Source organism: Danio rerio, chromosome 4, assembly GCF_049306965.1.
Source record: "Danio rerio strain Tuebingen ecotype United States chromosome 4, GRCz12tu, whole genome shotgun sequence".
Classification (NCBI taxonomy): domain Eukaryota; kingdom Metazoa; phylum Chordata; class Actinopteri; order Cypriniformes; family Danionidae; genus Danio; species Danio rerio.
This window is the reverse complement of record NC_133179.1, coordinates 58,935,841-58,963,439: the sequence shown is the minus strand read 5'-3', so window position 1 is coordinate 58,963,439 and position 27,599 is coordinate 58,935,841. Positions and strand designations below refer to the sequence as shown.

The window sequence follows — 27,599 nt, the reverse complement described above, 5'->3', positions numbered from 1 at the left end:
TCCTCCACACTTACTACTGATGACTTTGCTACATTCTTTTGCACCAAAACTGCAAAAATCAGTGCTCAATTTGCTGCACCTACAACAAACACGCAAGGTACACCACCAACACCACACACACTCACCTCTTTTTCTCAGCTCTCTGAGTCTGAGGTGTCCAAACTCATGCTATCTAGCCATGCAACCACCTGTCCACTCGATCCCATTCCCTCTCATCTCTTGCAAGCCATCTCTCCTGCAGTCATACCAACACTGACTCACATAATTAACACATCTCTTGACTCTGGTTTATTCCCCACTTCATTTAAGCAGGCTAGGGTAACCCCACTGCTAAAGAAACCCAACCTGGACCATACGCTACTTGAAAACTACAGACCAGTATCCCTGCTTCCATTCATGGCCAAGATTCTGGAGAAAGTAATGTTCAATCAAGTCCTGGACTTTCTTACTCAAAACAATCTCATGGACAACAAGCAATCCAGCTTTAAGAAAGGCCACTCAACTGAGACTGACCTGCTCTCTGTTGTGGAGGATCTCAGACTGGCTAAAGCAGACTCTAAATCATCAGTCCTCATTTTGCTGGACTTGTCAGCTGCTTTTGACACTGTCAACCACCAGATCCTGCTATATACGCTTGAGTCACTGGGCGTTGCGGGCACTGTTATACAATGGTTCAGATCTTACCTCACTGACAGGTCATTCATGGTGTCTTGAAGGGGAGAGGTGTCCAACCTACAGCATCTAAACACTGGGGTACCTCAAGGCTCTGTTCTTTGGCCACTTCTCTTCTCCATCTACACATCATCTCCAGGACCAGTCATCCAGAGACATGGATTCTCCTACCACTGCTATGCTGATGATACCCAGCTATACCTCTCTTTTCATCCTGATGATCCCTCGGTTCCAGCTCGTATCTCAGCCTGCCTGTTGGATATTTCACACTGGATGAAAGATCATCATCTTCAGCTGAACCTCACAAAAACTGAAATGCTTGTAGTTTCTGCCAACTCGACTCTACACCATAACTTTTCAATCCAGATGAATGGGGCAACTATTACTGCATCCAAAATGGTGAAAAGCCTTGGAGTAACGATTGATGACCAACTAAGCTTCTCTGACCACATTTCTAGAACTGCTCGATCGTGCAGATTCGCACTCTATAACATCAGAAAGATCCGACCCTTCTTATCTGAACATGCAGCTCAACTCCTTGTTCAAGCTCTTGTTCTCTCCAAACTGGATTACTGCAACTCTCTAATAGCTGGGCTTCCAGCTAACTCTATCAAGCCTCTTCAGCTGCTCCAGAATGCAGCAGCACGAGTGGTCTTCAATGAACCTAAACGAGCACATGTCACTCCGCTGCTAGTCCGTTTGCACTGGCTGCCAGTTGCTGCTCGCATCAAATTCAAAGCTCTGATGTTTGCCTACAAAGTGACTTCTGGCCTTGCTCCTTCTTATCTGCGCTCACTTCTGCAGATCTATGTGCCCTCCAGAAACTTGTGTTCTGTGAATGAACGTCGCCTCGTGGTTCCATCCCAAAGGGGGAAGAAATCACTTTCGCGAACGCTCACGCTCAATCTGCCCAGTTGGTGGAATGAACTCCCTAACTGCATCAGAACAGCAGAGTCACTCGCTACTTTCAAGAAACGACTAAAAACTCAACTATTTAGTCTCCACTACACTTCCTAATCTGCAATTGCCTCTCTGAATATCACACTAACTGTATCAAAAAAAAAAAAAAAAAAAACTAATACTACTAATACTTCCCTTCTTAGACTTTACAGACCTGAAACTTGCCTATACCCCTTATTCATTGTTGCTCTTATTTGTGTAAATTGCTTCCTTGTCCTTATTTGTAAGTCGCTTTGGATAAAAGCGTCTGCTAAATGACTAAATGTAAAATGTAATGTAAAATGTTTTTATTGACGTTTGCATTTGCATTTAGCAACTACTCACAATAAACGCCAGTCTGTCAGAAATAGCACTACAGAAAAACACTGGATGTCATGTGACTTAACCAAGGCACATCATTGGCTTCACTAAGGTCTTCTCTTTCAAACAAAAAAAAAATATGTTGGTCTTAAAGAAATAGTGGCAGGGAAATGAACATAAGTATCATGTTGCCATAAGGTTACACCGTGCAGTAGAGGGCTAGTACTTGTGTGTATTTGCATGTCTAAAATATAAAATAAGCATTAGACAGTTAAAACACTGCATAATTGTGATGATATGATGAGCTAACACTAACTTGTCATGCTTGTCACGCTGGATAACGAGTAAAACACCAGCACCAGGGACAACAACATGGTCCTCACTTCAAATTGAAACATAAGTAGGAATTTGTAGTGATTTACCCTGATCTCTCTTCCTCCTCATCCCTGTCTTTGAGGCGCTGAACTCATTATCAGTGTAAAAAAGTAGAGAGAGACCGTGTTCACTCCACGCTGAACTGAAGTGTTTTTTTTTTTTTTTAAACATTCAAATGTCTCTGTGTCCCGCGACACAACGAATCGATTATGAAATTCGTTGCCAACGCTTTTAGTAATTGATTTTTATTGGTTCTGTTGTTGCAGCCCTACTAAAAACAGTGTTATGCTGTTAGGGCATGGAACGATAACCATTTTTAATGTATAAAACCGCCAAATGGTATATTTAAGGTTGTTTCTCCGTTTTAAGTTTTTTTTTGGACAACAGTATCTCCAGCAGGAAAGATCCAAAAATGCCTTTTTATCTGGCATTTCTGCATATTGTCAGCTATATAAATTGTCACCACGTAGGTCTTCAGCAAAGCCTCAGGACATGCACAAAGGCAAGAAAACAAAGAAAAAAGTACAAATTAATGAAAACAAGTAGGAAAGTATGTCATCTTGCCATCTCATCACTTCAGTTAACAGCAAACGAGGCATTAAGCATTTGCATAAGTTCATTCATTTTCCTTCAGCCCAGTACCTTTAATTATCAGCAGTTGCCACAGCGGATTGAACCACCAACTTATCTAGCATATGTTTTAAACAGCGGATGCCCTTCCAGCTGCAACCCAGTACTGGGAAGCAATAGCATAATTTAAATACAATAATGCAGCCTCACTAATATAAGCGTGAATTATGCGTACTTGCAAGCAAGTCACAAATGTTTTTAATCGAGTGGAAGATGTACATGAGGGAACACAACACAAATAATCTAGAGCGAGTGCATTTGATGATTTGCATTTAAAGCCACAGGCACAAAAAAACTTGGTTTTCCTCTGACCCCCAAAATGAAATATTCTGCAAGGTATATGATCTGAAACCTCAGACACATTCTGGGAACGCCAAAGACTTATTTTACATTTTGTTAAAAAAATAAAAGGGTTAATTATAGGAACCCTGTAAAGGGATAGTTGACGACAAAATGAAAATAGCCTCACCGTTTACTCTTCCTCGTGTGGTTTTAAACCTTTATGAGTTTCTTGATTCAGCTGAACACAGAAAAAAGATATTGTGAAAAACTCTAGTTTTCTTTGTGTTCCAGAAGAAAGGAAATGTTTAAAACTGCATGATGGAGAGTAAATGGTAATTTTTATCATTTTCATTTTTGGGTGAAACATCCATCTCATGCTTCTCGCTTTGAACCTTCAAACTAAAGTTAACTTTTTTTCATTTAAAGACCTGATGGTGCTGAAAGAAGAGACACTTCATCAGAATGAAAAGGAAGAGAAACAGCAGTTTGAGAAACACCAAGTAATAATGACTGATGAAAAACCCACACTGTCTAAAAAGACTTCATCACGTGGAAGACCTCGGAAATCCAAGTCTATGTGTAATTACAGCTGTACACGGTGTAGAAAGAGTTTCAGTAAAAAGTCAAACCTTGATATTCACATGAGAGTTCACACTAAAGAGAAACCTTACACCTGCAAACAGTGTGGAAAGAGGTTTGGTTATATACAAGGCTTTGAAAACCACATGAGAATTCACACTGGAGAGAGGCCGTACACATGCCAACAGTGTGGAAAAAGCTTCTATCATGCAGGAAACTTTGCAGCGCACCAGAGAATTCACACTGGGCAGAGGAAGTATACATGCCAACATTGTGGAAAAAGCTTCTCTAAAACAGGAAACTTGGCAGTGCACATGAGAATTCACACTGGGGAGAAGCCTTACTCTTGCTCTCAGTGTGGAAAGAGTTTTAAGCAAAATGTCACCCTTAAAATCCACATGAGAACACACAATGAAGAAAGAATTTTTACCTGCACACAGTGTGGGAAAAGTATTTCTCAAAAGCACTACCTTGACATCCACATGAGGATCCACACTGGAGAGAAACCTTACACATGCACAGAGTGTGGTAAAAGTTTCCCATATAAAGGCTCACTCAAACACCACATGATAAGTCACAGCGGAGAGAAGCCGTTTGCATGTGCTCAGTGTGGAAAGAGTTTCACAACCAAAGCTAGCCTCATGAACCACATGGATGGTCACACTGGAACCATAGTGTTCACATGTGATCGGTGTGGAAAGACCTTCACACGCAAAGACTCTATGAAGCAACACATGAAGACTCACTCAGGAGAGGATCGTTTAAGATGCAGTGAGTGTGGAAAGGGCTTTAAATGTAAAAGAAGTCTCAGCACTCACCTGAAGCTTCACAATGGAGAGCAAAAATGAGGCCTTGTCCAGCGGAGCTTGGGGCTCTTTCCCAGGACAGCATGTCAAACAAGTGTGAACTCTTGAATACATATCAAGTTACTGATAATGAAACCCTTGGAACGCCTGAAGATTTAAACTCAATAACTGAAGAGGGGTGAGGATGTGCCAGGTTGTGAGAGTTTCTACAGGGCTGCATAAAAAGCTGAATACCTTTATATGTGTTTCAAGTTATTATGAACTGATTATTTTATTTTGTGCAAATTGCACACTTCAAACTAATTTTCGGCTCTGAATATAGAATTAGAAAGATTAGGGAGAAGAAAGTGTTAAGGGAGATGCAGGGAACACTGTCCTACACGCTTAAGCCTGGTTTATAATTGATGCGTCCGCTTGTTTGCTTGAGTGCGTGCAGCAAATGTGATGTCATCGCGGAGTTTGCAGAGGTTTGCTTTGGGTAAACGCGACATAATTTCGGCCGGCGGAGTGTATGTTTTTTTTTTTTTTTGAGACTCAAGCAAACAGTGCGCGCAGCGCCAGATTATGATTTGAGTTGAATATGAATCACTTTGAGCATCTGAAGACATCTTTATCAGCAAACAGTACGCAATGGTGCCGCATTTGAGACTTTGCCTGAAACGTACGCCTGCACAGACATCCTTATGATCCATGATCATAGAGATCACCAGATGACCAATAATTCTTGGCTAGAAATTGCACCAGCCATGGGAAAGAGGACAGCTTTTGTTAAAAGTTTGTAAAAACCTGAAGGATGTTCTTTAAAAGTCAAAGAGGCCATGGCAAAAGTGGAGACCCAGGTACATAATTACAGACAGGCCCGGATTGGCTAATCGGGAGGACCGGGAGAATTCCCGGTGGGCCGATCCTTTTTTTGGCCGCGAGGGCCGGTGTCCCTAGCTCCAGAATCTGTTGCTCTCAGCAGTCACACTTTTTAAAAATAATTTATTTATTTACTTGACCACAGCCTTCTTATTATTTTACCGCAGCTCTGCTCTTTTTATCTATTTTCTCGTAGCCTCGTGAGCAGGATGCAGCCTGCAGGTTAATGATGATATAACTAGATAAGTCACCATTCACCGTACAGCTGTTGTGGTACAGTGGTTAGTACGGTTAGATAAAGACGCGGCCAACCTGGGTTTGGTCCTTGTCTGAGTAACAATTTTTTTTTTTTCATTTTTATTGTTAAGACATAATACTGTAAGGGTTGTTGAACATTTGAAGTTCTGAAAGAGCTGTTTTCTCAAAAAAAGACGTGATAGTGTAATTAGAAACTGAATTGGAAATAACCTTATTTTAATATAGTCAGTGGTGAACTGAGGTGGGCCGGTCTGAGGCTTGAAACTCCAGGGCTGAAAAAGAGTCCCACTCCGGCCCTGATTACAGAATATGTTTTTCCATTAGTCGCAGGTTTTACACTGATTTATACGTTACAATTTTAAATTTAAAACAATTTAATATCAAAACTATAATTAAGGAACAAATTATTTTTTTGATAATTGGAAAGGAATATTTGACCCTATTGGCTTACAATACACTGATGCCATGTTTTTCTAGGCTTTATTGGTGATCATGGTCAGAAGTGTTGGACCATTATTCCCTTTTTAGCATAAGTATAGGACAGAAACTAGCCAGACAATAATGTGTGAATTGTGGAGTGGGCTAAATCTAAAAAAAAAACATGTATTTTTTAGTCAGTGTACTTTTTTGCTTTTATTTTTGCCATAATAAAATATATTTGTAGAGCAACCCATGTTCTTTTGTCATTAATATTTTAATAAACTTCAATGGGTAAAACTGTCTGAGATATGAACAAAAGAAAGTGATGCATCAAAGTTTGATTTAAAAAATCTTGAATGGTTCTAAAAATGCTTATAATAATTAAAATAACTTATAAACACAATAAAAATAATTAGCTTAAAAATCTTGAATGATGGTAATGATATGACGTAGTTCCGGAAATTTTCTACTACTTTGTTTATTTATCTGACTTCATGGTCAGATTCTTTTGGCCGCCCCCTGTCGTTTTAAAGAATATCACAGCAAAGAATGCGGTGAGTATAAAAGCCTTGTCCGCGTCGTGAGGTGTGCGCGCAGTCAGAGGAGGTGTGCGATGTGGTGCCAGGTGAAAGTATAGCTTTAGATTGTGTTTTCGATCATTCACATTGTCGGATTTCACTCGTGTGAACAAACAACCATTTGCCTCAAGTTTTGGGCTTTTGTCTGCAGTTTCACTAAACTTGTTGGAGAATGAAAGTCCGCCTAAACTTGTGCGGTGTAAACTTGCCATAAGGCAATGACTGTGAGCAACTGAAGCAGACTCCCTAAAGCCCTGTTCAGACTACACAATGCCATTTGCCTGTTACGACAAATCAGATTTGTGTCAGATTATGAGATTTTGACTTGATCAAATCTTGATGTGTTGTGGGTAACAAATGAAGACAAGTTTTCTTCATGAAGACAATTAAACTGTCTGTACACGACTGGTTGCCTTTAAATATATGTTCATGTGAAAACTCCCACATTACTACAAATAAATTGTTGTATGGGAAACCCAGTGTCACTATTGTGAATGAGAGCTTAAGTAGTTTGTTGTAATTCCAGTACTCAACAGACTACTGAAGCACTTCATTTATGAATGAAAAATTTTATAAAGCTAAAAAGGTTATTAACCAGGTAATGCTGTGTACAATTTTTCTTAAGTTTTACCAAATTTAACTAGTTTATAGCAAACAAAAAAAGGTTTACATGGATATTGACATGAGGCATTCTGTCATGTACATGAGTATATGCAATTGTAGAAAATATGCTCAGTGTTTTCAGTATAACTTTCCCAAAGTTGACAAAAGTTATCCTCAGTATCAAATATTAATCTCAGAAATTATTTTGATGGATACACATCAGTAATCATTTTAAACTTAAGCTCTTTAATTTTGGGCAGAATTGGGTAAGAAATGTAACTTGTTCTTATTTTTTCTAATTCCTGTGAATTAAAATCTTTAAAAATGAAATGAGGTCTGAGCTGATTAGGATTAAGCTTTTGAATAAAAATATTCCTTAAAAACTTACTACATTTTGGATCTCTAAAACATAAATTGACCAAAAACAGAGATGAAAGAGAAAACATTACAGAATAGTGTAAAAAGAATACCTCTGATCAATACTATGATGTTTTTAGGAATAACATTAACAAATCTGTAAAACTCTTTAGAATGACAAAAAAAAAAAAAACATGTTTTAAGCAGAAGTTTTTGGAATTAAGATTGTCACCATGGCTATCCTTCCTATCCAATAAAGAAAAAAAAATCCTAAAATAAAGACTTATTTCGATATAAAATAAAATGATTGTTCGATAAACAAGTTTTATGAGGACTGAAATTGTGAAAAAAATCTAGTCTCAGCACAATAGGACCTGCTGGTGAAACAAAGACCAAATTTAAGGTTTATTTGGGCTAGAAGTGGGTTATCATTATTTCACTGCTGTCAGAGTCAGGGATAATTCTATACATTATTATTTTGTGTTCTCTAGAATTCTCATGAAACTCGTGAAATTAAAATTCATGCAAAATATTTTTATAAGATCTTATTTCGCTGATTGATTTCTGTTATTTATTTAAAATATTTGCATAATAATAATAGTTTTATAATAATAATAAAACTTTTATTTATTTGTAATATAATTATATTTAAAATGACAACTTTGTGAGCCTTGACCAATGCATTTACCAAGCCGCTGTCAGCAAGACTCACTTTGACACTTCTCTGCAGCATGTGAGCGACACAGTATATATGAACACATGAACTGTCGCTCACATGGGTTAAAGCTGTGAATGAAGACATGCAATCGTTAAAAGAAATTGTAACCTTTACTCTTACCAACCTAACTAAAGGCAAAGAAAAAGGGGGTAAATTGTTTTTTTACAATTGAGAGAGATAGTGATGGTCTGACAAATACAAAACATGGTATTTTGCCAAATGGTACAGCCAGCAAAAAGGTGTGAACTATGACAAGATTTTTTCTCCAACTGCTAACATGACTAGTATAAGAGTGTTAATGCAAAAGCTGTGCAAGAAAATCTGATTGTTCACCATTTATTCATTTTCTTTTCGGCTTAGTCTCTATTAATGTGGGGTCACCACAGCGGAATGAGCCGCCAACTTATCCAGGACATGTTTTACACAGCAAAGGCCCTTCCAGCTGCAACCCATCCCTGGGAAACATCCACTCACACACACAAACACACTCACACTAGAGTCAATTTGAGCTTTTACCCAATTCACCTATACCACATGTCTTTGGACTTGGGGAAACCGGAGCAAACACATGCAAACACATTGAGGACATGCAAACTCCACACAGAAATGCCAACCGACCCAGCCGAGGCTCAAACCAGTGACCTTCTTGCTGTGAGGCGAACATGCTATCCATGGGCCACCGCATTGCCCCTGATTGCTCACCTGATGGATGTAAAAACAGCGTATTTATATGCACCAATAGAATGTGACATTTTTTATAGAAACACCAGAAGGTTATAAGTAGGCCCACATAAAATCTGTGTGCACAGAAATCCGCAGAATTTAGCCCATCATTGAGTCTATTTATTTACTTGTATAAATGTGTGTACATTTATTTATTTTTTCAGTTTTTCATTAATTTCAGTAATATTATTAACTAATATGAAAATGTTTATTTAATTTATCTACAATACAGTGTGTAAAGTAATATTTTCTGTCTTTTAGTAGAGATATTATAGAAGAGACTTGTTTTGTTTACCAAACAAGTGGATCTAGATAGATTTGCATTGTAAAAAGCTTTTAATTAAGATACTCCCAAAATAACACCACATAAATCCGCAGTTTTTATTTATTTATTTATTTTTTATACAAAATTCTCAGAAGAAATAGCAAAAAAGGTCAAGATTCTGTTTGGCCCTAGTAATGAGGTAAAATCTGAAAGAAAGAGAAACCGGTGTGTAAATTGAAAATAATCACTTTATGGACTCAAGCAGTCAGGCAGGAACTAAAACAAAATGTTGATTACTTGGGTGAAGACATTTTTGCCCCTCGTATTCTTCAGTATATCTTCATTTGCATTCAGCAGAAGAAACTCAAACAGGTTTGGAACTGGTAGAGATGAGTAAATGACAGAATTGTAATTTTTGTGAACTACCCCTTTAATGCTTCTTTAAGGTAAAGTTAAATATGATTCCAGAAGATAAAGAATGACAAGAAACAGACACTAAGAGAAAACAATTCATATATAAAAAACTCAGGAAGTTGTAGAAATAGGAAAGACCCTAATCACAAGGATGAGATTTAGTAATGTGTTCTAAACAGGGCCGGATTAACCAATGGGCCTTATGGACACAGGCCCAGGGGCCCGTGCGCACTAGGGGCCCCTGCGAGGGGGGAGAAAAAAAAAGACAATTTCGGAGTGTCTTTTTTGGCCAATTGCAAATAGCGCATCTAGTTGGAATAAGCTATTCAGGGTTTACGCCCATCGATGCCTGATTGATAGAGACAAGACAAGTATAGAGCTGCTGTTATCAACAGTCGCAGTGGCGTACCTTGTAAGGCGCCCCGCATCGTCTTTTGACGCGATTAATCATAAACTCGGTTCGAATCCACCAACAGCTGAACTCGTGCTACTTTTTTTCTCCCCTTTACATATCAGATTGGAAATATATTTATTTTTAACAGGAAGGAAACATTTTTTTAAAATAATGCAAATGTGATATAAAGTCACAAGTGTCTCGTGGGTATTTAATAATGTTTAGCCTTATTATTATAGGTGACTCCCTCTCTGCAAAAACTATATTGCTTAGACAACTGTATTTCCTCTGAGCCAAAAAGTCGGGAACACATATTAATATTATTATTATATTTAAATTGCCTTTCTATCTTTAACTAAACAGAATGCTGTAATTGGTCAAGCGCGGAAACGTCAGTTTTGTAATAACCCGCACTAAACTGAGCGGACTTTAGTGTAACGTTATATCTGTCATAGATCAAAAATGAGTGGACAAGTGGATTTAGCAAACGCGAGAGAAAGAGGAGAGGAGGCATCTTTATTGAGGCATTTTCCATACACACCATCTTTAAACAGACCCATGATCAGGAGAATGAGGGTACAGAAGAAGACGTTATGGTAACTTTAAATGAGTAGCTAGCATTAACCAGGCGGAGGGGCTAACGGCAGCGCAGCGCGGACTGGATTCATTGTGTAAGAGACAGACAGAAAAGGAGAGAGAGAGGGAGAGAGAGAGAGAAAGGCCTAGAAGAGGAGAGAGACGGGAGAGAAGAGGTATAGTGTCTGTGATTTCGGATACTTTTAGGTTTATAATCAAGTCTTCATCACGAGAAGAGTAGAGAAAATACAGGGAGAGGAGGAGAGAGACAGTAAATCAGTGTTTGTATTATGAAAGACTCAGATTCATAGAACTCAGATTCATAGAACTGGATTGGAGAAGCATTGTGCGTTATATGCCATAGCAATAATATGCTTTATAAGTTTGTAAAGGCAATACATTGAAATACCCTTAAAAAAAAAATTTAAAAAAAATAAAAATAAAATATATATATATATATATATATATATATATATATATATATATATATATATATATATATATATACAGTATGGCCACGTAGGGGGCCTTACAAGACAATGTGCCCAGGGGCCCCTGAGTTCTTAATCCGGGCCTGGTTCTAGACATGCAAGTCGTCATAAAGTGAATTAAAAAGTTTTTTTTTAAAATTATCTTTAAAATGTTTTGATCAGCTTCAAATACTAAATATGTCTGTGTGTGTGAGAGAGAGCTGATATAGTGTAAAGTGAAAACGAGGGAGAAATTTATCAATAAGTCATGACTCATGACAGTAGCAAAAAAAAAAAAGCTGAACAAAATGACTTTTATTTTGGCGGGGTGCTGTGACGTCATAAGGCGGCGCCGCTTTTGCGCTTTATTTCAACAGGAGAAAGGTTTGTTTTCAAGCTTTTACACTTATATAAACCGATTGATTACAGTTTAAGGTTTTTTCATCCGATGCTAAATTATGTACCTGCTGTTGACAATATTATTTTAACCCTTTATACAACGTTACTATTTTACATAACTTAGAGGTAAAGTTGGTTTTATATTCACACATTCTGACTTCCACTTAATATAATTTCCTAAAAGTATTATTTGCAAACTCTAAATAGTGAAATCATATTGGCAGCAAATGACTATCAAAGTACAACAGTGTTCACTGTCAAATAAACAGTGTTAATATTGTTTTTAATTCACACTTGCATCGAATATTCAAAGTAACATGGTAAATAATATACAGACTTCTTAATGAACGAGTGTGTAAATATAAAACTAACTTTATGGTTTATATTACCTATATTGTTTGAATAAAGCAACAGAAAAGTGTGTAATAAGTGTCCTAATGATGAAGGTTTACTTGATTCAATAGCGTAATATCACTCCATTCTAAGTATACATCACTATATATAATAAACGGAGTACTACTTTTAATCAGCTCATTGTTTCTTGCTCGGACTCACTCTTTTACTTGATTTCTTTTTAATTACTCTCATATAAAGAAACTGTTGCAGCAAGTGTTGAAGATAAGTTATTTTTGTTTCTGTTCATTGTTTTATTCATTTTAAACAGGAAGTGTCCGAACACAGAGAAAAACTCCTGCTGAAGCGACTGATCTCCACACTGTTATAAAGATGGCGTTTGTTAAAGAGGAGAGTGAAGATGTGAAGATTGAAGAAACATTCACAGTCAAACAGGAAGATCTGCAGGAACAAACAGGTTGGTTTTCATTCTCAAACACCAACTCAGTCATTTGATCCTCATTCAGATATTTTTTAATAATAAGAATACTAAATTAATCCATCTTGTAGCCCTGAGTGTGCTGCCTAGTTCTACTAAATGCACATAAGCACTTATTGAAAGATAGTAACAAGTTTCTTTTGTTACTTGTTCTCATGTCTTTTGTCATTCTTTTATGCATTAGTAGTCTCCCATTTTCTCTACCTTCTTAAGGTTATTGCTTTTCTTGTTCTACTGTTTGTAAAGAGTTCTTGAGAGCACAGGCGCTATATAAAATTAATTAAAAATAATAAATTAAAGTTTAACTGAGCTGACGATATTTGACCTACAGTATTCTCATAGAAGATATCTGCTATTACGGTGATAGTGTTGGCTTAGTAATTTCCATTTGCATGTCATGTTGATCACAATTCCCTTTTTCCCCTCAACTTCTTTATGGGTTTAAACCTTTTTCTAGTAGTTGTTACTAGTTCTTACAGATTTTATCTGAGTTAGAACACACAAGACTCACACATGAACATTTACTCAAAGGAGAAGAACCACCAAAATGCCTTTATTGCAACAGAAACCAAACAGTTAAACATATTCTTGTGGAATGCCCCATTTTTAATGTTATTAGACAACAATATTTATCTGGAGAGACTTTAAAGGAAATATTTTTAAACGTGAATCCATCTAAAGTTGGAGAATTTTTATCAAAAGGAAATCCTAAAAAACGGTTTTAGATTTTTTTCTTATATATTATCATTATTATTATTATTTATATGTTTTACCTTGTACATTATTTATTGCTGTTGATGACTTTTAATTGTTAGAATATTTTTACTTGATCTATTTTCCTTTTGCCATGACATAGCCATAGACGCTGAAATGGCAATAAAATTAAAACTCTCTCTCTCTCTCTCTCTCTCTCTGAGTTAGAACTAAATTAATGTTATAAAAACTAATTACCAGGGCTATTGTGTTTAAACAGGGTTTATGCGGGGTTGTAAATTACAAAATCAAAATTTTAGGCCTTAAAGTCTTAAATTTACTGAAATGTTGTATTGTAGGTCTTAAATCTTTTTTAAACAAGTCTTCATTTTCCTTTGTTCATGTTTTGCTGCTCAATCTGGTCAAACCCCATACAATCACCAACAATCCATCTCAATAAAACAGTAAACTTTTTATTCAAAAAGGTCATTTTAACTCTATTTATCATAATGCTTAAATTGTTTTCCTTACAATAACATATGTTTAAACGTGCTCCATGTATTTACTGCTGAGGACAGACTGTTGTGCATATTTTTTTTTTTTAAATTTTTATCATTAAAACTTTTAATGCACTTGTTAATTGTTTTTTTGTTTTTTTAAAGAAAATTTATGTTGGAAAAAAGTGAAGTAGAGCTTGCTTGTTTTTACACAATATTTAAGATCTTTTGCTAAGAAATATCTAAAATATTAAATGTTTTTATTATTCATTTATTATTGTATAATTAAATGTATAAAATTATTATTATTTATTTTTTGATAGGGAAAATAAAATCCTTTCTATCTGGGCCATTTGAAAAAATCTTTAGCCCTTTATGAGTCTAAAATTTCATAATGGTCTTAAAAATGTCTTAATGTCTTAAATTTAACTTGGTGAAACCTGCAGAAACTCTGGTTTAAAGTATGTCAGAAAACGTGGATGCCCCCAATATTAAATATGCTGAATGAAATGGACACTAAAATAATTAATTATTATAAAACATTGTAGAGTATTCTAAACTATATGATGTTGCTGTGGGATGACATGAGACAAAACAAACACATTATAGTGGAACAATAACGTTTAGCATTGCACTGACTACAACTGGCCAACAAACTAGTCTAAAAATGACTTTTGCTGTTTAAGAAATGGATTACAGCATGCTGATGATAAGCAAACATTTGAGCGTAAAGTTTGTCAGTATTGACCAAATTCTTCACGTACCAGCAGGCACCGCCATTGAAATCTTTTTGCTTGAGACTTTTTTTTTTAAAAGATGAATTTTTAGATTCTAAAAACCGTGTTATGCTGCTTAGGCATGGGACAGTTTACAAGGTATACCTCGGTTTGAGAAAAGTCAAGGTTTTAAAACCGCCAATATTTTCAGCTGTATTGTTCCTACAGTATATACTTTTTAAAAATGTTTTATTTTAAGTTTTTTAGGACAACAGTATCTCCAGGAGAAAATGTATCCAAATGATGAGGTTTTAAATTGTAAATAAATCTGTATTTTTAAAACAAATGAAGACAGCAGTTGTCAATTATTCATTTGAATGATTTTGCCAGACATGTTTACTGCTCCAAGATATTGTAAAAGTTTCTCCAATGAAAATATTTTGTTCAAAGGGAAAAAGTACAGTTAAACCATGATATTTTTATTCAAGCTTATCATACCGTCAGAATCTTATACTGGCCCATGCCTAATGCTGCTTGATGTTGCAAAGTCATATTTTCTTATTTTATTGTTTTTTGTATGTATAGTCATGAACACATTTGTTTGTGGAGCAAGTTTATTAATCCTGGTCATTTCTCCAATAGGCAATTGAAGTTCTAAAACAATAGCATATGAGTTCAGGGCCCTGTTTCAGAAAGGAGGTCAAGTGAAAACTCAGAGTATTTTAATCCTGAAATGAGAGAAAGTCTGGGTTATCATTTCAAAATGGCAGGTTTGTCAAACTTGAGAAAGCAGGGTAAGCCAGTTTCTGAAAGAGATCTAACTTTAACTGCGAGTCAGTTACCGTGGTAACTTACTCTGTGAACCTACCTGGTCAGTAGCAGGTTTTATTCTCTAAACTCGTGAGTTTTTGTCAGTCTCCTTTCCTTTTTCTCGCTTAGCCTTACGTTTCCAGCCACCTATTTTTAAGTGCATTTTGGATGGGCTATGAGCATAAAAAAATTGGTTGATGGAAATGTCATGATGCACATAACTTTTGAAATATTGGCATAAAAAACATGCGCATAACTGAGTAGGATAAACTTTTTATTTTATAAGAAAAGATAAAACTTACGTAAACTACGCAAGCACCTTTACTGAACAAATTCCAGTTTGTGCATTAAAAAAGGTTGGTTATAAGAGATTTTATGATGATACAAATGTGTGTGAATGCACAAACCAGCAGGCTGAGCACACTGCAGAGCGTATAAAATGTTGTTTTGGTCATTCTAAAACACCTGAACCATTTCAGTATTCATGTTATTGTATTATTAATGATCTCCAGAGCGTCTGGAGTGTGTCAAGAGTGTCTGTTCTCTGCATCTCATGGCTTCAAACGCCACCACATGTTCATTGTCCTCTGAGGGGAAAGTCATTTATTAAATAAGCAAAAGATTCATGTAACTTCTTCTGCCGTAATAAATTCTATTTTTACTGTTGATACTTGGAACCAGTTAATCAGGATGTGACGATTTTGTTCTCTTTGATTCATTGGATGGAAACGCTGATTTATTTGTGTATTTTTCATACAATATTCCAGTTTTGCAAATAAATTTAGTTCTCATTTTTGGATGGAAACACAGCTATTACCAACATTTCAGTCTCACAAAGAACAGTACGTCACGTATGAGAATGGCTTGGCCTTTAATGAATAATTAGCTTAACATTACAGACCTTCGACCGGGACATGTACTGTATCTATGAAAGCCTTCTCACATTCTTATGTCCATGGAATCGGATTCTTTATGGCTTTAGCCATGTCTTCTAAAGACATTCCTCTCAGACTTCCCTTACATAAATTGGGAACCAACTTCATTGGACCATTTCCCATTATCAAGGTGTTCAGTCTAGTGTTGGTTCAACTCAAATTAAGTCTAAGTTTAAAAACATTCATCCAGTCTTTTTTTCAGGTGTCTAAGATCAAACCCATGCTTCTCTCCCCACTGCACCCCATAACCTCTGCTCCTCTGCCTCCCAGACTGGTTGAGGGTGCACTCACATACACAGTGCACTGGCCCCTGCATGTGAGGAGGAGAGGTAGAGAGGTTATCAGTATCTGGTAGACTGGAAAGGTTATGGTCCACAGGAAAGATGTTGGATTCCGGCTCTGGATATTCTGGACCGCTCTCTCATTGATCAGTTTCATTAGTTCCATAGTGAGTCTTAAGGGAATGCCAGGGGCCGTTCTTGAGAGAGGGGGTACTGTCACCGTACCTCACGCTTTTGCTCTCTTCTCCTGTTCTGGGTTACAGATTATCTCATGTCATCTGCTTTTATTTGCAGTCACAGAAGCTCTCGTTTCCCTTTTTTCCTGTTTATACCACATCATTCCCTTCATGTTTGTCAGTATGTTATCGATAATTTGTGTGCATATTATTTTGTTACTCACCCTGTATTTGTGTCCAGGACCGCTAGTGAGTGAGTGTCTGGTTGTTTTTTCCCATGAAACTTTATCAGCACTCACCCGACCGGGTGTTTACTTTGATTTTTGCTTTTTCCGTTTCTCACTCCTTAATAAACCCTTGTTGTTTTTCTGCATTTGATTCAGTTTTTTTTGTTTTTTGTTTTTTTTACTTATGACACAAGAATTTTCTTTTTCATTTGTGTTTACATGTCTTTAGATTTTGGCATGATGTCTAGCTTTTGAGGCTCTTTTGGTCTACTTCAGACAGGTCCTATTTAGGTAATTTCTTGATTGAGAACGTGTGGTAGTTATCAGGTCTGGGTGTGGCTAGAGAACTTGAACCCGGTGTGATAAATAAAGTTATGTTTAATGGGGAAAAACATTTTCACACAAGTCTGTGTAGTTCAGTGTTTTGTCTTCCTTTTAAGAATAAAATTCTTCATTTAAAAACTGCACAATGCATTTAGTTATGTTATCTTTGTCTAATATTTACATTTGTTTGATGATCTGAAACCGTTAAGTGTTAGTATTCTGCATTGCATTCGTTACATGCAGATTACTAAACCAGAGAACATTTGTCATCTAAAGGTGCAGGTTTAAGGCTTTATGCAGATGTTATGCAGATATGTCTCATGTCTGTGGGGCAAATATTCTCAGAGATTCAGCTGCTTTTTTTCTGACAGGTTTACCAGTCAGGCACAGAATGAAATAGCATTCCCTATCTGCTTTACAAGTTTTTCAAAAACATGTTGTTTTGTGTGATTACGAATATATACAAATAGAAACTGGCCATTTACAGCTTTCAAATTTATGTCTCATCAATATGACCAAAATGCTCTGGGATTAATCATATGAGTATCCGCTTAAATGTGTATTTGTGTAATGGACACTAGGAGGTTAATATGACAAGATCAATCTAAATATGATCTGCTGTTTTTACATTTAATGTGCATCAAAATTAAAGTTTTCACTGAGAGTTTTAATGATTTACTAAAAGCTGAACTTTTTTTTATTATTTCAGACCTAGTTAAAGAGTATGAGAGGAGTAAAGAGGAGGAACATCATGTCAAAATTGAAGACAAAACTCATTTAGAGACTGATGATATTTTAAAAATGAGAGACAAGCGTTGTTTTACCTGCAATCAGTGTGGGAAGAGTTTGGCAAACAGAAACAAACTAAAGATCCACATGAGGATCCACAATAGGGAGAAACTATTCACATGCACTCAGTGTGGGAAGAATTTCGACCAATCATCAAACCTTAATCAACACATGAGGATCCACACTGGAGAGAAACCATTCACATGCACCCATTGTGGGAAGAGTTTCAGCAACTCAGCAAACCTTAATCAACACATGAGGATTCACACTGGAGAGAAACCATTCACATGTACTCAGTGTGGGAAGAGTTTCAGCCAATCATCATACCTTAATCAGCACATGAGGATCCACACTGGAGAGAAACCATTCACATGCAGTCAGTGTGGGAAGAGTTTCAGCCAATCATCATCCCTTAATCTACACATGAGGATACACACTGGAGAGAAACCATTCACATGTACTCAGTGTGGGAAGAGTTTCAGCCAATCATCAAACCTTAATATACACATGAGGAACCACACTGGAGAGAAACCATTCACATGCCTTCAGTGTGGGAAGAGTTTTAGCCGCTCAACATCCCTTAATCAACACATGATGATGCACACTGGAGAGAAAGAGTATATGTGCTTGAAGTGTGAGAAGACTTTTATTACAGCTGCAAAATTGAAACGCCACCAGAGGGTTCACACTGGAGAAAAACCGTACAAGTGTTCACAGTGCAGTAAGAGGTTTGCTCGCTCAGGAACCCTGAAAACACATGAGAGGATTCACACTGGAGAGAAACTGTAGACATGATCAGTGTGTACAAAGTTTCACTTAATCAGGGCAGCTTAAGAAACACATTGGATGGTTTCTGGTAAGGCACCGACACATGTAGCAGCATAGAAAGAGCGCTTCCATACACACTGGTATTAATCCTCCTTTTTACATCATATATAATAACCTAAACCATATTTAAATGACATGGAGGAGGGACAAAAACAAAAAGGCTAGGACAAAACAACCAGTAAATCCTGAAAAAAATGAAATTTACAGACATCAAAGCCTTCCAGAAGAATATTAAATCTGATTTAACTGCCTTCCAAGATTCTCTCACAAAAGATGTGAAAATGGAATTAAGTAACTGTAAACAAGAAGTCAATCAACAACTGGATGACCTTATCACGGACCTAAATGCAACGACAGAAAAGGTCAACGAAGTGGGGCAGCGAGTTGGAGAATTTTGGAGGAGAACATTGCTGAGATGAAAGAAATGCTCAATCAATCCATTCAAATACAAGAAAATTTAAAAGAGAAACTGTGAGATCTAGAAACACACTCCCGTAGAAATAATAATCAGATTTTTGGAATCCCGGAAGGAAGCATTCTAAATGAAAAGGGAATTAAGTTCTAAACACCACCGCCGGCAAAACTTAAAATCTTTTTGGTAAACGGGCCGATCATGTACAATTCAATGACGGAGGCATCAAGAGATCTGAAAGAAAAAGGACTGATAAACAGCGAATAAGAAACTATTATAGGAATCCCTGGGAAAGAGAAACAAAGACCTTGGCAAAAGGTTGGAGTGACATGGAAGAAAAGTATGGAAAAACATCAAGCGAAGATCCGGGAAAAACTGTGAATTTCAAAGGGACAACACTAGCTTTGTTTGAAAGGGTAAAACCTGACAGATCCTGACAAAAAACTCTAAGAGACTGGTAAATCTTCTTGACTTGATTCACCGATAATGGACCAAGGTTATAATAGTTTTGGATTTTTCATTAGTTTTAGTTTCTATTTCGTTTTGACTTTTTATTTTAATTTTTTTATAATGTATTTATTAATTTTTAAGCAAAACAGATACAACAACAAACAAGTGAACAGAACCTGGGGAGAAAGAAAAGAAAGAAAAAAAGGGGGGGGGGGCATTAATTAAAGTAGCGATATTGCATCCTTGTTAAATCAATCCTCTGATGATTATGGAGGTTATGTTTAAACCCATATGTAACAAAAATGGATCCCACCTCTCATGAAATAAAACATCTTTGCCATGTAGGACACAAGTTAAGTAGGCAAACAGAAGGGGTGAGAGAGGGCAACCTTGTCTTGTTCCTTTCTCAATTTTGAACATAGAGGATCTACAGCCATTAGTGAGTACAGCACTAAAAGGCTCATTATACAATATTTCTACCCACTTAATAAATTGTTCACCAAGACCAAATTTATGTAACGTATGGAATAAAAAGGGCCATTTGATGCGATCAAACGCCTTTTCCGCATCTAATGAGATCACAAGACCTTCTACTGATTGTTGTTTAGCAAATTGAATCACATTCAAAAGACGTCGCATGTTATTTACCGAGTTACGGCCTACAATAAAGCCGGTTTGGTCATCCTTTACTAATACAGGAAGAAAGCCTTCAAGGCGGGTGGCCAAAATTTTTGAAAGGATCTTCAGATCTACATTTAGCAGTGATATGGGGCGATATGACGGAACAGTACTCTGGTTGTTTTCCTTTTTTCAAAATTAAGGATATATTTGCCTCTCTCAGTGACTGTGGTAGGCGGCCTTTTCTAAAAGAGTCATTAAACATATTTAATAATGGATCCACTAATAAGTCTTTGAATTCCTTATAGAATTCACAACTAAGTCCATCTGGACCAGGTGCTTTCCCAGATTGTAAACTCTTTATTGCTGCTAGAACCTCATTTTTAGATATAGGGGCATTAAGGGGTAATGACTGATCTTCGGATAACGTGGGGAGATTAAGTGTCGAGAAGAAAAGCTCTGTGGTTTGTGTTGTGTCCCCTTTTAGTTCTGATTTGTAGAAATTCTCAAAAGAATCTTTAAATGTATTATTAATGAATATGCTGTCCAAAGAGTGTTTACCGTTACTGTCTATAATAGATTGTATAGATTGAGAGTAAGATTTTTTCTTTGTTAGGTGTGCTAAATATTTCCTAGCTTTATCCCCATGTTCATACATTTTCTGCTTAGCAAAGTGAATTTTCACTTCTGCCTGTTTTGTTAAAAGAGAGTCTAACGCAGACCTTAGCGCCGTAATTTCCTTTAGTTTAACAGGGCTTAGTTTATTAATGTATGTTCTCTCAGCATCCCTAAGCTTAGACTCTAAAATCTCTTTTTGTTCCGCTTGTTTACGCCTTTTACTATGTGTGTACTCTATTATAATGCCTCTAGAAAATGCTTTGGTTGTTTCCCATAATAAGGATGAATCTTCAGTTGAGACCGATTTGATGGACATAAAAGTGTTGAATTCCTCTGTAAAATATGTAATAAAGTTATGATCAGCTAATATAAATGGATGAAATCTCCAACCACTGGCTTTATTATTTTGATATCTAAAGGAAAATTCAGTGAAAACTGCCGCGTGGTCAGATATTATTATATCTCCGATTTTGCAAGATGTTATGTGCTCCAACATATTTTTGGGAGAGAATAGATAGTCTATTCTCGTGTGACAACTATGAACTTTTGAAAAATAAGTGTACTCTCTCTCTGCAGGGTGGCAAGCCCTCCAAATATCTACATAATCAAAGTCTTCACACAGGGCCTTAAGTGTTTTAGCCTGTACTGATAGTAACGGTTTCCCTGCTGGGAATTTATCATGGGAATAGGACATAAATGGCAGTTAAAGTCACCCCCAATGAATAATGATTTAACTCCCCAGTCTGCTAATTTGGCAAAGGCTTCAATAAGAAAAATATTTGGGTGACCAGGAGGCCAATAAATATTCATGAAGGCAATTTCTTCCCCATGTAAAAGCCCTTTTAGAAGTACATAGCGCCCTCTAGTGTCTTTAATAACTTGCACCGATTGAAGTGGCACACCTTTTTTAATTAAAATAACTACACCCCTACTCCTTGAAGTAAAAGGAAAAATGGGCTTGGGCATAACACCCCTGCGAAAGCTTAATATGTTCTTGGTCATTTAAGTGGGTCTCTTGAAGTAATGCAACGTCCACCCCCTCCTTTTTTAGATAAGTCAGGACCTTTCTTTTCTTAATAGGTGTGTGAATTCCATTAACATTCCAAGTACATACCTTCAGATTTACCATTTTAAGTACATATTAAACATAATGTGACCCCCATTTATATAGATAAGGTTGCATGAATATCGTACGAAAAGGGAAAAAAGAACGAAAATGAAAAAAAAATGGGGAGATAAAAAAGGGATTCATCCAAGTATACAACAAATACAAAACTTGAACAATAGAACAGTCATTAAACATCAAAATATTTCACACCAGCTCTCGTTATGAGAGTAACTGTGAATTAGAGGCCCCTTAACGACAAAAGGAACTACTAAGAAAACTCCTACCTAAATATTAAGCGGTAGTGCCGCTATAAACATCAGCATGGTTTTAATAAACCGAACAGTACGCCTTATTGGCCAATATTTCTCAAATACCCAGATAAATTCACAATGTCTGCCTTCACGTTAATGTGTGAGTGTCTGTGGTATGAGTTGGGGGACTATCACGCAAGTGGTCTCCCATCAGGTGATTCAGGTACTATCGGTAGACGTTGCATTCAACGAGTCTAGAAATGCCACAACAGCAGCTGGGTCATGAAACACCTTCACTGAGCCACGAAAGTTTACCTTGAGGAGGGCAGGGTAAATTTGCCTGTATTCCGCGCCTATGGACTTCAGGCGTTTCTTGACTTTGTCGAACATCCTGCGTTTACGGAGAACGGACGCGGAGAAATCCTGAAAAATCATCACGGTGCTGTCTCCAAATTAAAATTAAAGGAGAACCTCTGGATCCCAGCTCCCGCGAAGCATTTAACACACGTTGTTTGTCTTGGAAATTGTGAAATCTTACCAGGATAGGACGTGGTCGTTGTGTGGCGGGGGGTTTCGGAGCGAGGGACCGGTGCGCTCTTTCTAACTTTATACGGCCCTCTTTTGTTGTGATGGCGAGGGTCTCAGGAAGCCATGACTCGAAGAATTGCGTTGGATTTTCACCTTCTATGCCCTCAGGTAATCCGACAATTTGGATATTCTTCCGTCTGCCCCTGTTTTCAAGGTCGTCCGCCCTTTCATTCAAATCGTGCATAAGTTTCTCCAGACTTTGTAGTTTAGTTTTGAAAGGGGACAATTCGTCTTCCACCTCAGATATCCTGGTTTCTGCTTCTGCAATCCTTTTATTATGTTCGTCTAGCTCCGCGTGGTGCATTTGCAGTAGCTGTGATATCAGGTCCATTTTATCATCTATGAGTTTAGAGATATTAGCTGTAATCTCCGCTACCGCGTCCGACATTGGGTTTGTGGATGAGCTCGTGTTAGCGCCGTCAGGATGTTCGTTAGCCTCTTCACGGCTGGTAAACTGCGTTTTTTTACGTAGCATTTTTTTCGATTGCCTCAGAAAGAAGTCATCCATGTTCATACTGTAAAATACTGAGTCTGCGCGTGTAAAAACGTAACCTACTGAAAGTTTTAAAATAAAATATGACAACGTGACACTACCGCTTAACTACACACAGCCTTCCTTCAAACCGCCATCTTGGAACCGGTAAAGGGATATTATTAAAACATATTGATTAATAGAAACATAAAAATAAAATAATTATAGGTACATGATTACAACACAACAGTTATAAATAATTGTTATTAAGTATAATAAATATATATTAGCAAAAGGCATGCATTTCTTTTATCAGATGGGTAATTATAACACATTAACACAATAGTAATCATAATAATAAACATTTAGCCGCAAAAGACAAAATGTTATTATTCAGAGCAGAATGACTGTAACACATTAGTTATACATAACTATAATTCATATAGCTCATTATTATTTAGCAGCTATATCTTATGGGTACATCATTGTAGTAACAGTTATACATCAAATAAACATAATAAACATTTAGCAACAAAAGGCAGGCAATTACAGCTTTTAATTTATTCTTACAATTCATATAGCTAATGAAGATTTAGCAGAGAAAGACTATAATTTTGTGTAAACTTTATTTTGTTTTAAGCTAAGAAATATGAGGGGAGGGGGCTGTTGATATAGAGGTAAAGTTGGTTTTATATTCGCACATTCGTTCATTTAGAAGTCTCTATATTGTTTACCATGTTACTTTGAATATTTGATCGGAATTAGCATGCAAATATGACTTGAAAACAACATTAACACTGTTTATTTGACTGTGAACAATGTTGTCCTTTGATAGTCATTGGCTTCTAATATGATTTCACTGTTTGGAGTTTGCAAATAATACTTTAAAGGAATTATATTATTAAGGGGAAAGTCTGAATGTGTGAATAGAAAACCAACTTTACCTTTATGCTGTTGATGCGTCGACAAACGTTTTGATAAACACAAACAACTGTATATACAGTACATATGCATGTTCATATAGATACAGTTATTAAATTAAACACACATTCGAACAAATTAATGATTTCTGCAATCGTATCTCAAGTCTGTAATGTTAAACAGGGTGCGGGTCGTGATCTTTAACACTATGCACAAAACAGTGAACTTAGGGTGACTTGTTAAAATTCTTGTCATACAATAATAAATCAGTGTTAGGAGGCTAAGACTGTGACATAACAAAAGACTACAATAAACAAAACAGCTTTTATCAGTAGATTTAAACGTTGACAAAAAGAACTTACCTTGATCTGTTATATTGTGCTGTGCGCTCGTGAGAATACAGCGGTGTTGTTATTTATTTGCATATGCCGCGACGCGATTGGCTCTCATCCATTCTGACAATGGAGAGCGAGAGCCAGACGATCCTGATCCAGGTAGCGCCACAGAGACTTAGTTAAAGGTCACCTACAGTAGTAGAAACGCTGAACTTTGTCTCAAAAGGTCTGCTACATAAACCCTAATGAAAGTTTGCTGTGAGAGAGACAGAAAGGTAATAGACACGCCCAACATGGGGCTCGAACCCACGACCCTGAGATTAAGAGTCTCATGCTCTATCGACTGAGCTAGCCGGGCAACTTACTTAAGAACTAGACACTGTTGACATCAATACCTTCCCTACCCGTGACAATGTTCTGCTAAATCCTGATTTCATCTTGTAACGCTGGACAGAACGAGGCCCAGGATCTATGCCCAGTGCACGTGTTAGCAGTTGCAAGCCTGCAAAATGCTTAATTCGTCCCTGGGTGGGCTTGAACCACCAACCTTTCAGTTAACAGCCGAACGCGCTAACCGATTGCGCCACAGAGACTTACTTAAAAGTCACCTACAGTGATAGAAAAGCTGAACTTTGTCTCAAAAGATCTGCTAAATGAACCTTAATGAACCTGCGCAATACGCAAGGCGCAGCGCAATAGTCTTTTACTACTTTAAGCTCGGCGCAAGGGTCATTTTCAGGCAGTGCGCCACGCTGTTTAAATAGCAAATGCATTTGCGCTCAAATGTGCGCCCATAGGCGTTCTGGTCTAAAAAAGCAGGAGTGTTTTGGCGCGTTGCTATTTTGAGAAACTGTAAATAGTCTGATCTTTAGACCAGAACAAAGTCCGTCTATTGTCTGGCGCAAAGTGCGCCTGGCTTACACACTACACACAAGATGCAATACGCAAATCTTTACATATGAAAAAGATATAATATATTAAGGATATATAATAAGGATATATATATATATATATATATATATATATATATATATATATATATATATATATAGTATATAAATATAAATGATTAAAATATTACAAAACATTAATTTATAGCCTACATGAATTTAAAAACCACTGCCTTCATACTTTCTTCATCTCGGGAGGCTTTTTCAGTTCATTCAATTTGCTTTTGTATAATGTTATCATTGTTAGCAGTATTATTTATTATAGCCATATTTATATTTGTTCTATTAAAAACAAGCTTAGATTTGTCCACCTGTCAGGTTTTACACCATATGGGGCATAGCAGGTGTATTTGGAAATAACTCAGTATTTTGACCAAACTTTGTTATTATTATTCATTTATTCGTTTGCTGGAAATTAGAACTGAATTTAGAAATAGTTTGAAACAAATCTTTGCGCTTAACAAACATATGGCGCAAAGCGGATTTTCCCGTCCTTAAGTTAGCATAAACGCATTCGCCTTGAAAACGTTTGCGATCTGCGCATGGACCGTCAAAACAGAGCCCACAATGTCAATGCACAAAGTTCACGCACGCCCGCACACACAGATGCACACACACTGACAGACAGAGCGTGTTTAGCTTCCCACTCTTTTTGCACGCATATGTGACAGGATACAGCTTAATCTTTACTGCTGTGTGGATATCTGTCATGTTAATGTGCAAAATAAACCTGACTTAACGTCTAAAAACCAGGATTGAAGTGTCTTCTTTTATAATTGTTCTGACAAGCGGCTGTACTGATGAAGTAAAGCTGAAGTGAATCACTGTACTTCATTACACACGTGCACTGTTTTAAAACACTTTAAACATGTGAAACTTACTCTTGATCACATTTGATGATGATTGATGATCCTAGCGAACTGAACAGACCTTTTATTCCCGGTTGCTTTGTGCACGTCTGGTCTTGTTGACATGATTATACACGTGACTACCGGGACATGTTACTACGCGAAGCTGTCAATCAATTCGGTGGGCGGGAGGACTGCGCTTCTTTTTATCTTGTGTGATCAGATCATTGGTTCTGCACTGACACGTTGTTAGTATTTGCTTGCTGAAAGAAAAAATTACATCTTCTTTTTAAACTTTGTGTTTATGCTATTAACATACTGCTTGTTTTTTTCTTTCTTTGCAGTATTGGATTACATCTACTCCTGATTGCATTTTTACTCCAGTCCAGCACAGTTATACCTGCCAATCAAGCACCTGAAGCTACCAAGCAGATGTGTGGGCAGCTGTGAGCCAAACTCTTAGGAACATTGGTTCTCCAGGAAGAGGACTGGACATAATTTCTGTAAGGGATTAACCTAGCACGACTCCCCCTCAACTGGAAGCAGTAACTGAGAACCAAGACTCAACTGGTGTGATATGTTGAGATAATCTAAAAAATAATTTTTCTATGAATATTAATTTAATCTTTTTTATAGAATTATCTGTTGTCTGAGACCTGACTCTGGTGGCCAAGAATTACATTTCTCTTTTCTGCTTCATACAAAACTATCTATCTTACAGTAGCCAAGCTCAGTCAAAATAAAATCATCATATTGTTTAAACTTTAGTTTGATCAGGTGATTGAAGTTGACGTGCAAACTCACTGTGTGCAGACACCTCTGCATGGAAGGCTGTTATGCCAGTCTCACAATGCATGATCGATGTATATTTTTTCCGCGTGCATGCTAACAACTGGGGTTCTCAGGAATTGCACAGAAATGGTTTTCTGCATGCATCCATCTATTTGTTTTCTATTCAACTAGTTTGTTTGCATTCTCCGTCTCTCTTTCTCTCTCTCTCTCTCTGAAAAAAATAAATAAATCAAAGCCTTAATTTGTTTTGAGTGTAGAAATGTCTAGAACTTTGTCTAGAACTTTGTCATCAAATGGTATTTCCCGAGTTTCCCCAAAACATTCTTTACTCTAGAAATTTTAGGGTACAAATCGTAGGGAAAATACAAACATGAAAATTTAACTTTGTTTTGTTTAACTCAATATATTTTTTATGTTTTATCTCACTTAGGTGATACAAAAAGCAGCTTGGCCACAGCATCCAAAGTGAAAACTTCTTGCAAGACACA

At 36.8% G+C, this 27,599-nt stretch overlaps 3 protein-coding genes and 2 non-coding genes across 10 annotated transcripts in view; 2 read left to right on the top strand and 3 right to left on the bottom strand.

Annotated features, from left to right (window-relative positions):
• LOC137491106 (uncharacterized) overlaps positions 1-6,392 on the top strand; it is a 1,257,671-nt gene extending 1,251,279 nt beyond the window's left edge. For 4 of the 5 annotated variants that reach the window (XM_073948424.1, XM_073948425.1, XM_073948423.1 and 1 more), the window contains one exon: positions 3,646-6,392. In XM_073948424.1, the coding sequence (XP_073804525.1) occupies positions 3,646-4,646 (1,001 nt within the window). In that variant the 3' untranslated portion in view covers positions 4,647-6,392. Of the gene's footprint in view, positions 1-3,510; positions 3,552-3,645 lie in introns of those variants that run through there. The other variant, XM_017355647.4, reaches the window with a different exon arrangement.
• The window catches only part of LOC100537530 (uncharacterized), an 858,077-nt gene that overhangs the window by 254,961 nt on the left and 575,517 nt on the right, over positions 1-27,599 (bottom strand). The gene's annotated exons all lie outside the window — the stretch shown is intronic.
• On the top strand, positions 11,455-21,221 carry LOC108183829 (uncharacterized). Of its 2 annotated transcripts, XM_021475637.3 has the most exons (3): positions 11,455-11,625; positions 12,305-12,451; positions 17,841-21,221. In XM_021475637.3, the coding sequence occupies exons 1-3, from the start codon at positions 11,517-11,519 to the stop codon at positions 18,707-18,709; spliced, it is 1,125 nt and encodes a 374-aa protein (XP_021331312.2). In that variant the 5' UTR covers positions 11,455-11,516; the 3' UTR covers positions 18,710-21,221. The 2 variants fall into 2 exon arrangements, with proteins under 2 accessions (XP_021331312.2, XP_073804830.1); XM_073948729.1 differs by lacking the exon at positions 11,455-11,625 and having other exon boundaries at positions 12,299-12,451.
• Positions 24,807-24,879, bottom strand: trnak-cuu (transfer RNA lysine (anticodon CUU)). Its single transcript has one exon. It is a non-coding gene; the product is annotated as a tRNA-Lys (tRNA).
• trnan-guu (transfer RNA asparagine (anticodon GUU)) lies at positions 25,041-25,114 on the bottom strand. Its single transcript has one exon. It is a non-coding gene; the product is annotated as a tRNA-Asn (tRNA).

Bases quoted from the DNA above. Each gene is read 5' to 3' on its own strand.
- LOC108183829 (XM_021475637.3), top strand. From the start codon at position 11,517: ATGACAGTAGCAAAAAAAAAAAAGCTGAACAAAATGACTTTTATTTTG. The intron at 11,626-12,304 runs GTTTGTTTTCAA...CATTTTAAACAG, and splicing joins TTTATTTCAACAGGAGAAAG to GAAGTGTCCGAACACAGAGA. The intron at 12,452-17,840 runs GTTGGTTTTCAT...TTATTATTTCAG, and splicing joins AGATCTGCAGGAACAAACAG to ACCTAGTTAAAGAGTATGAG.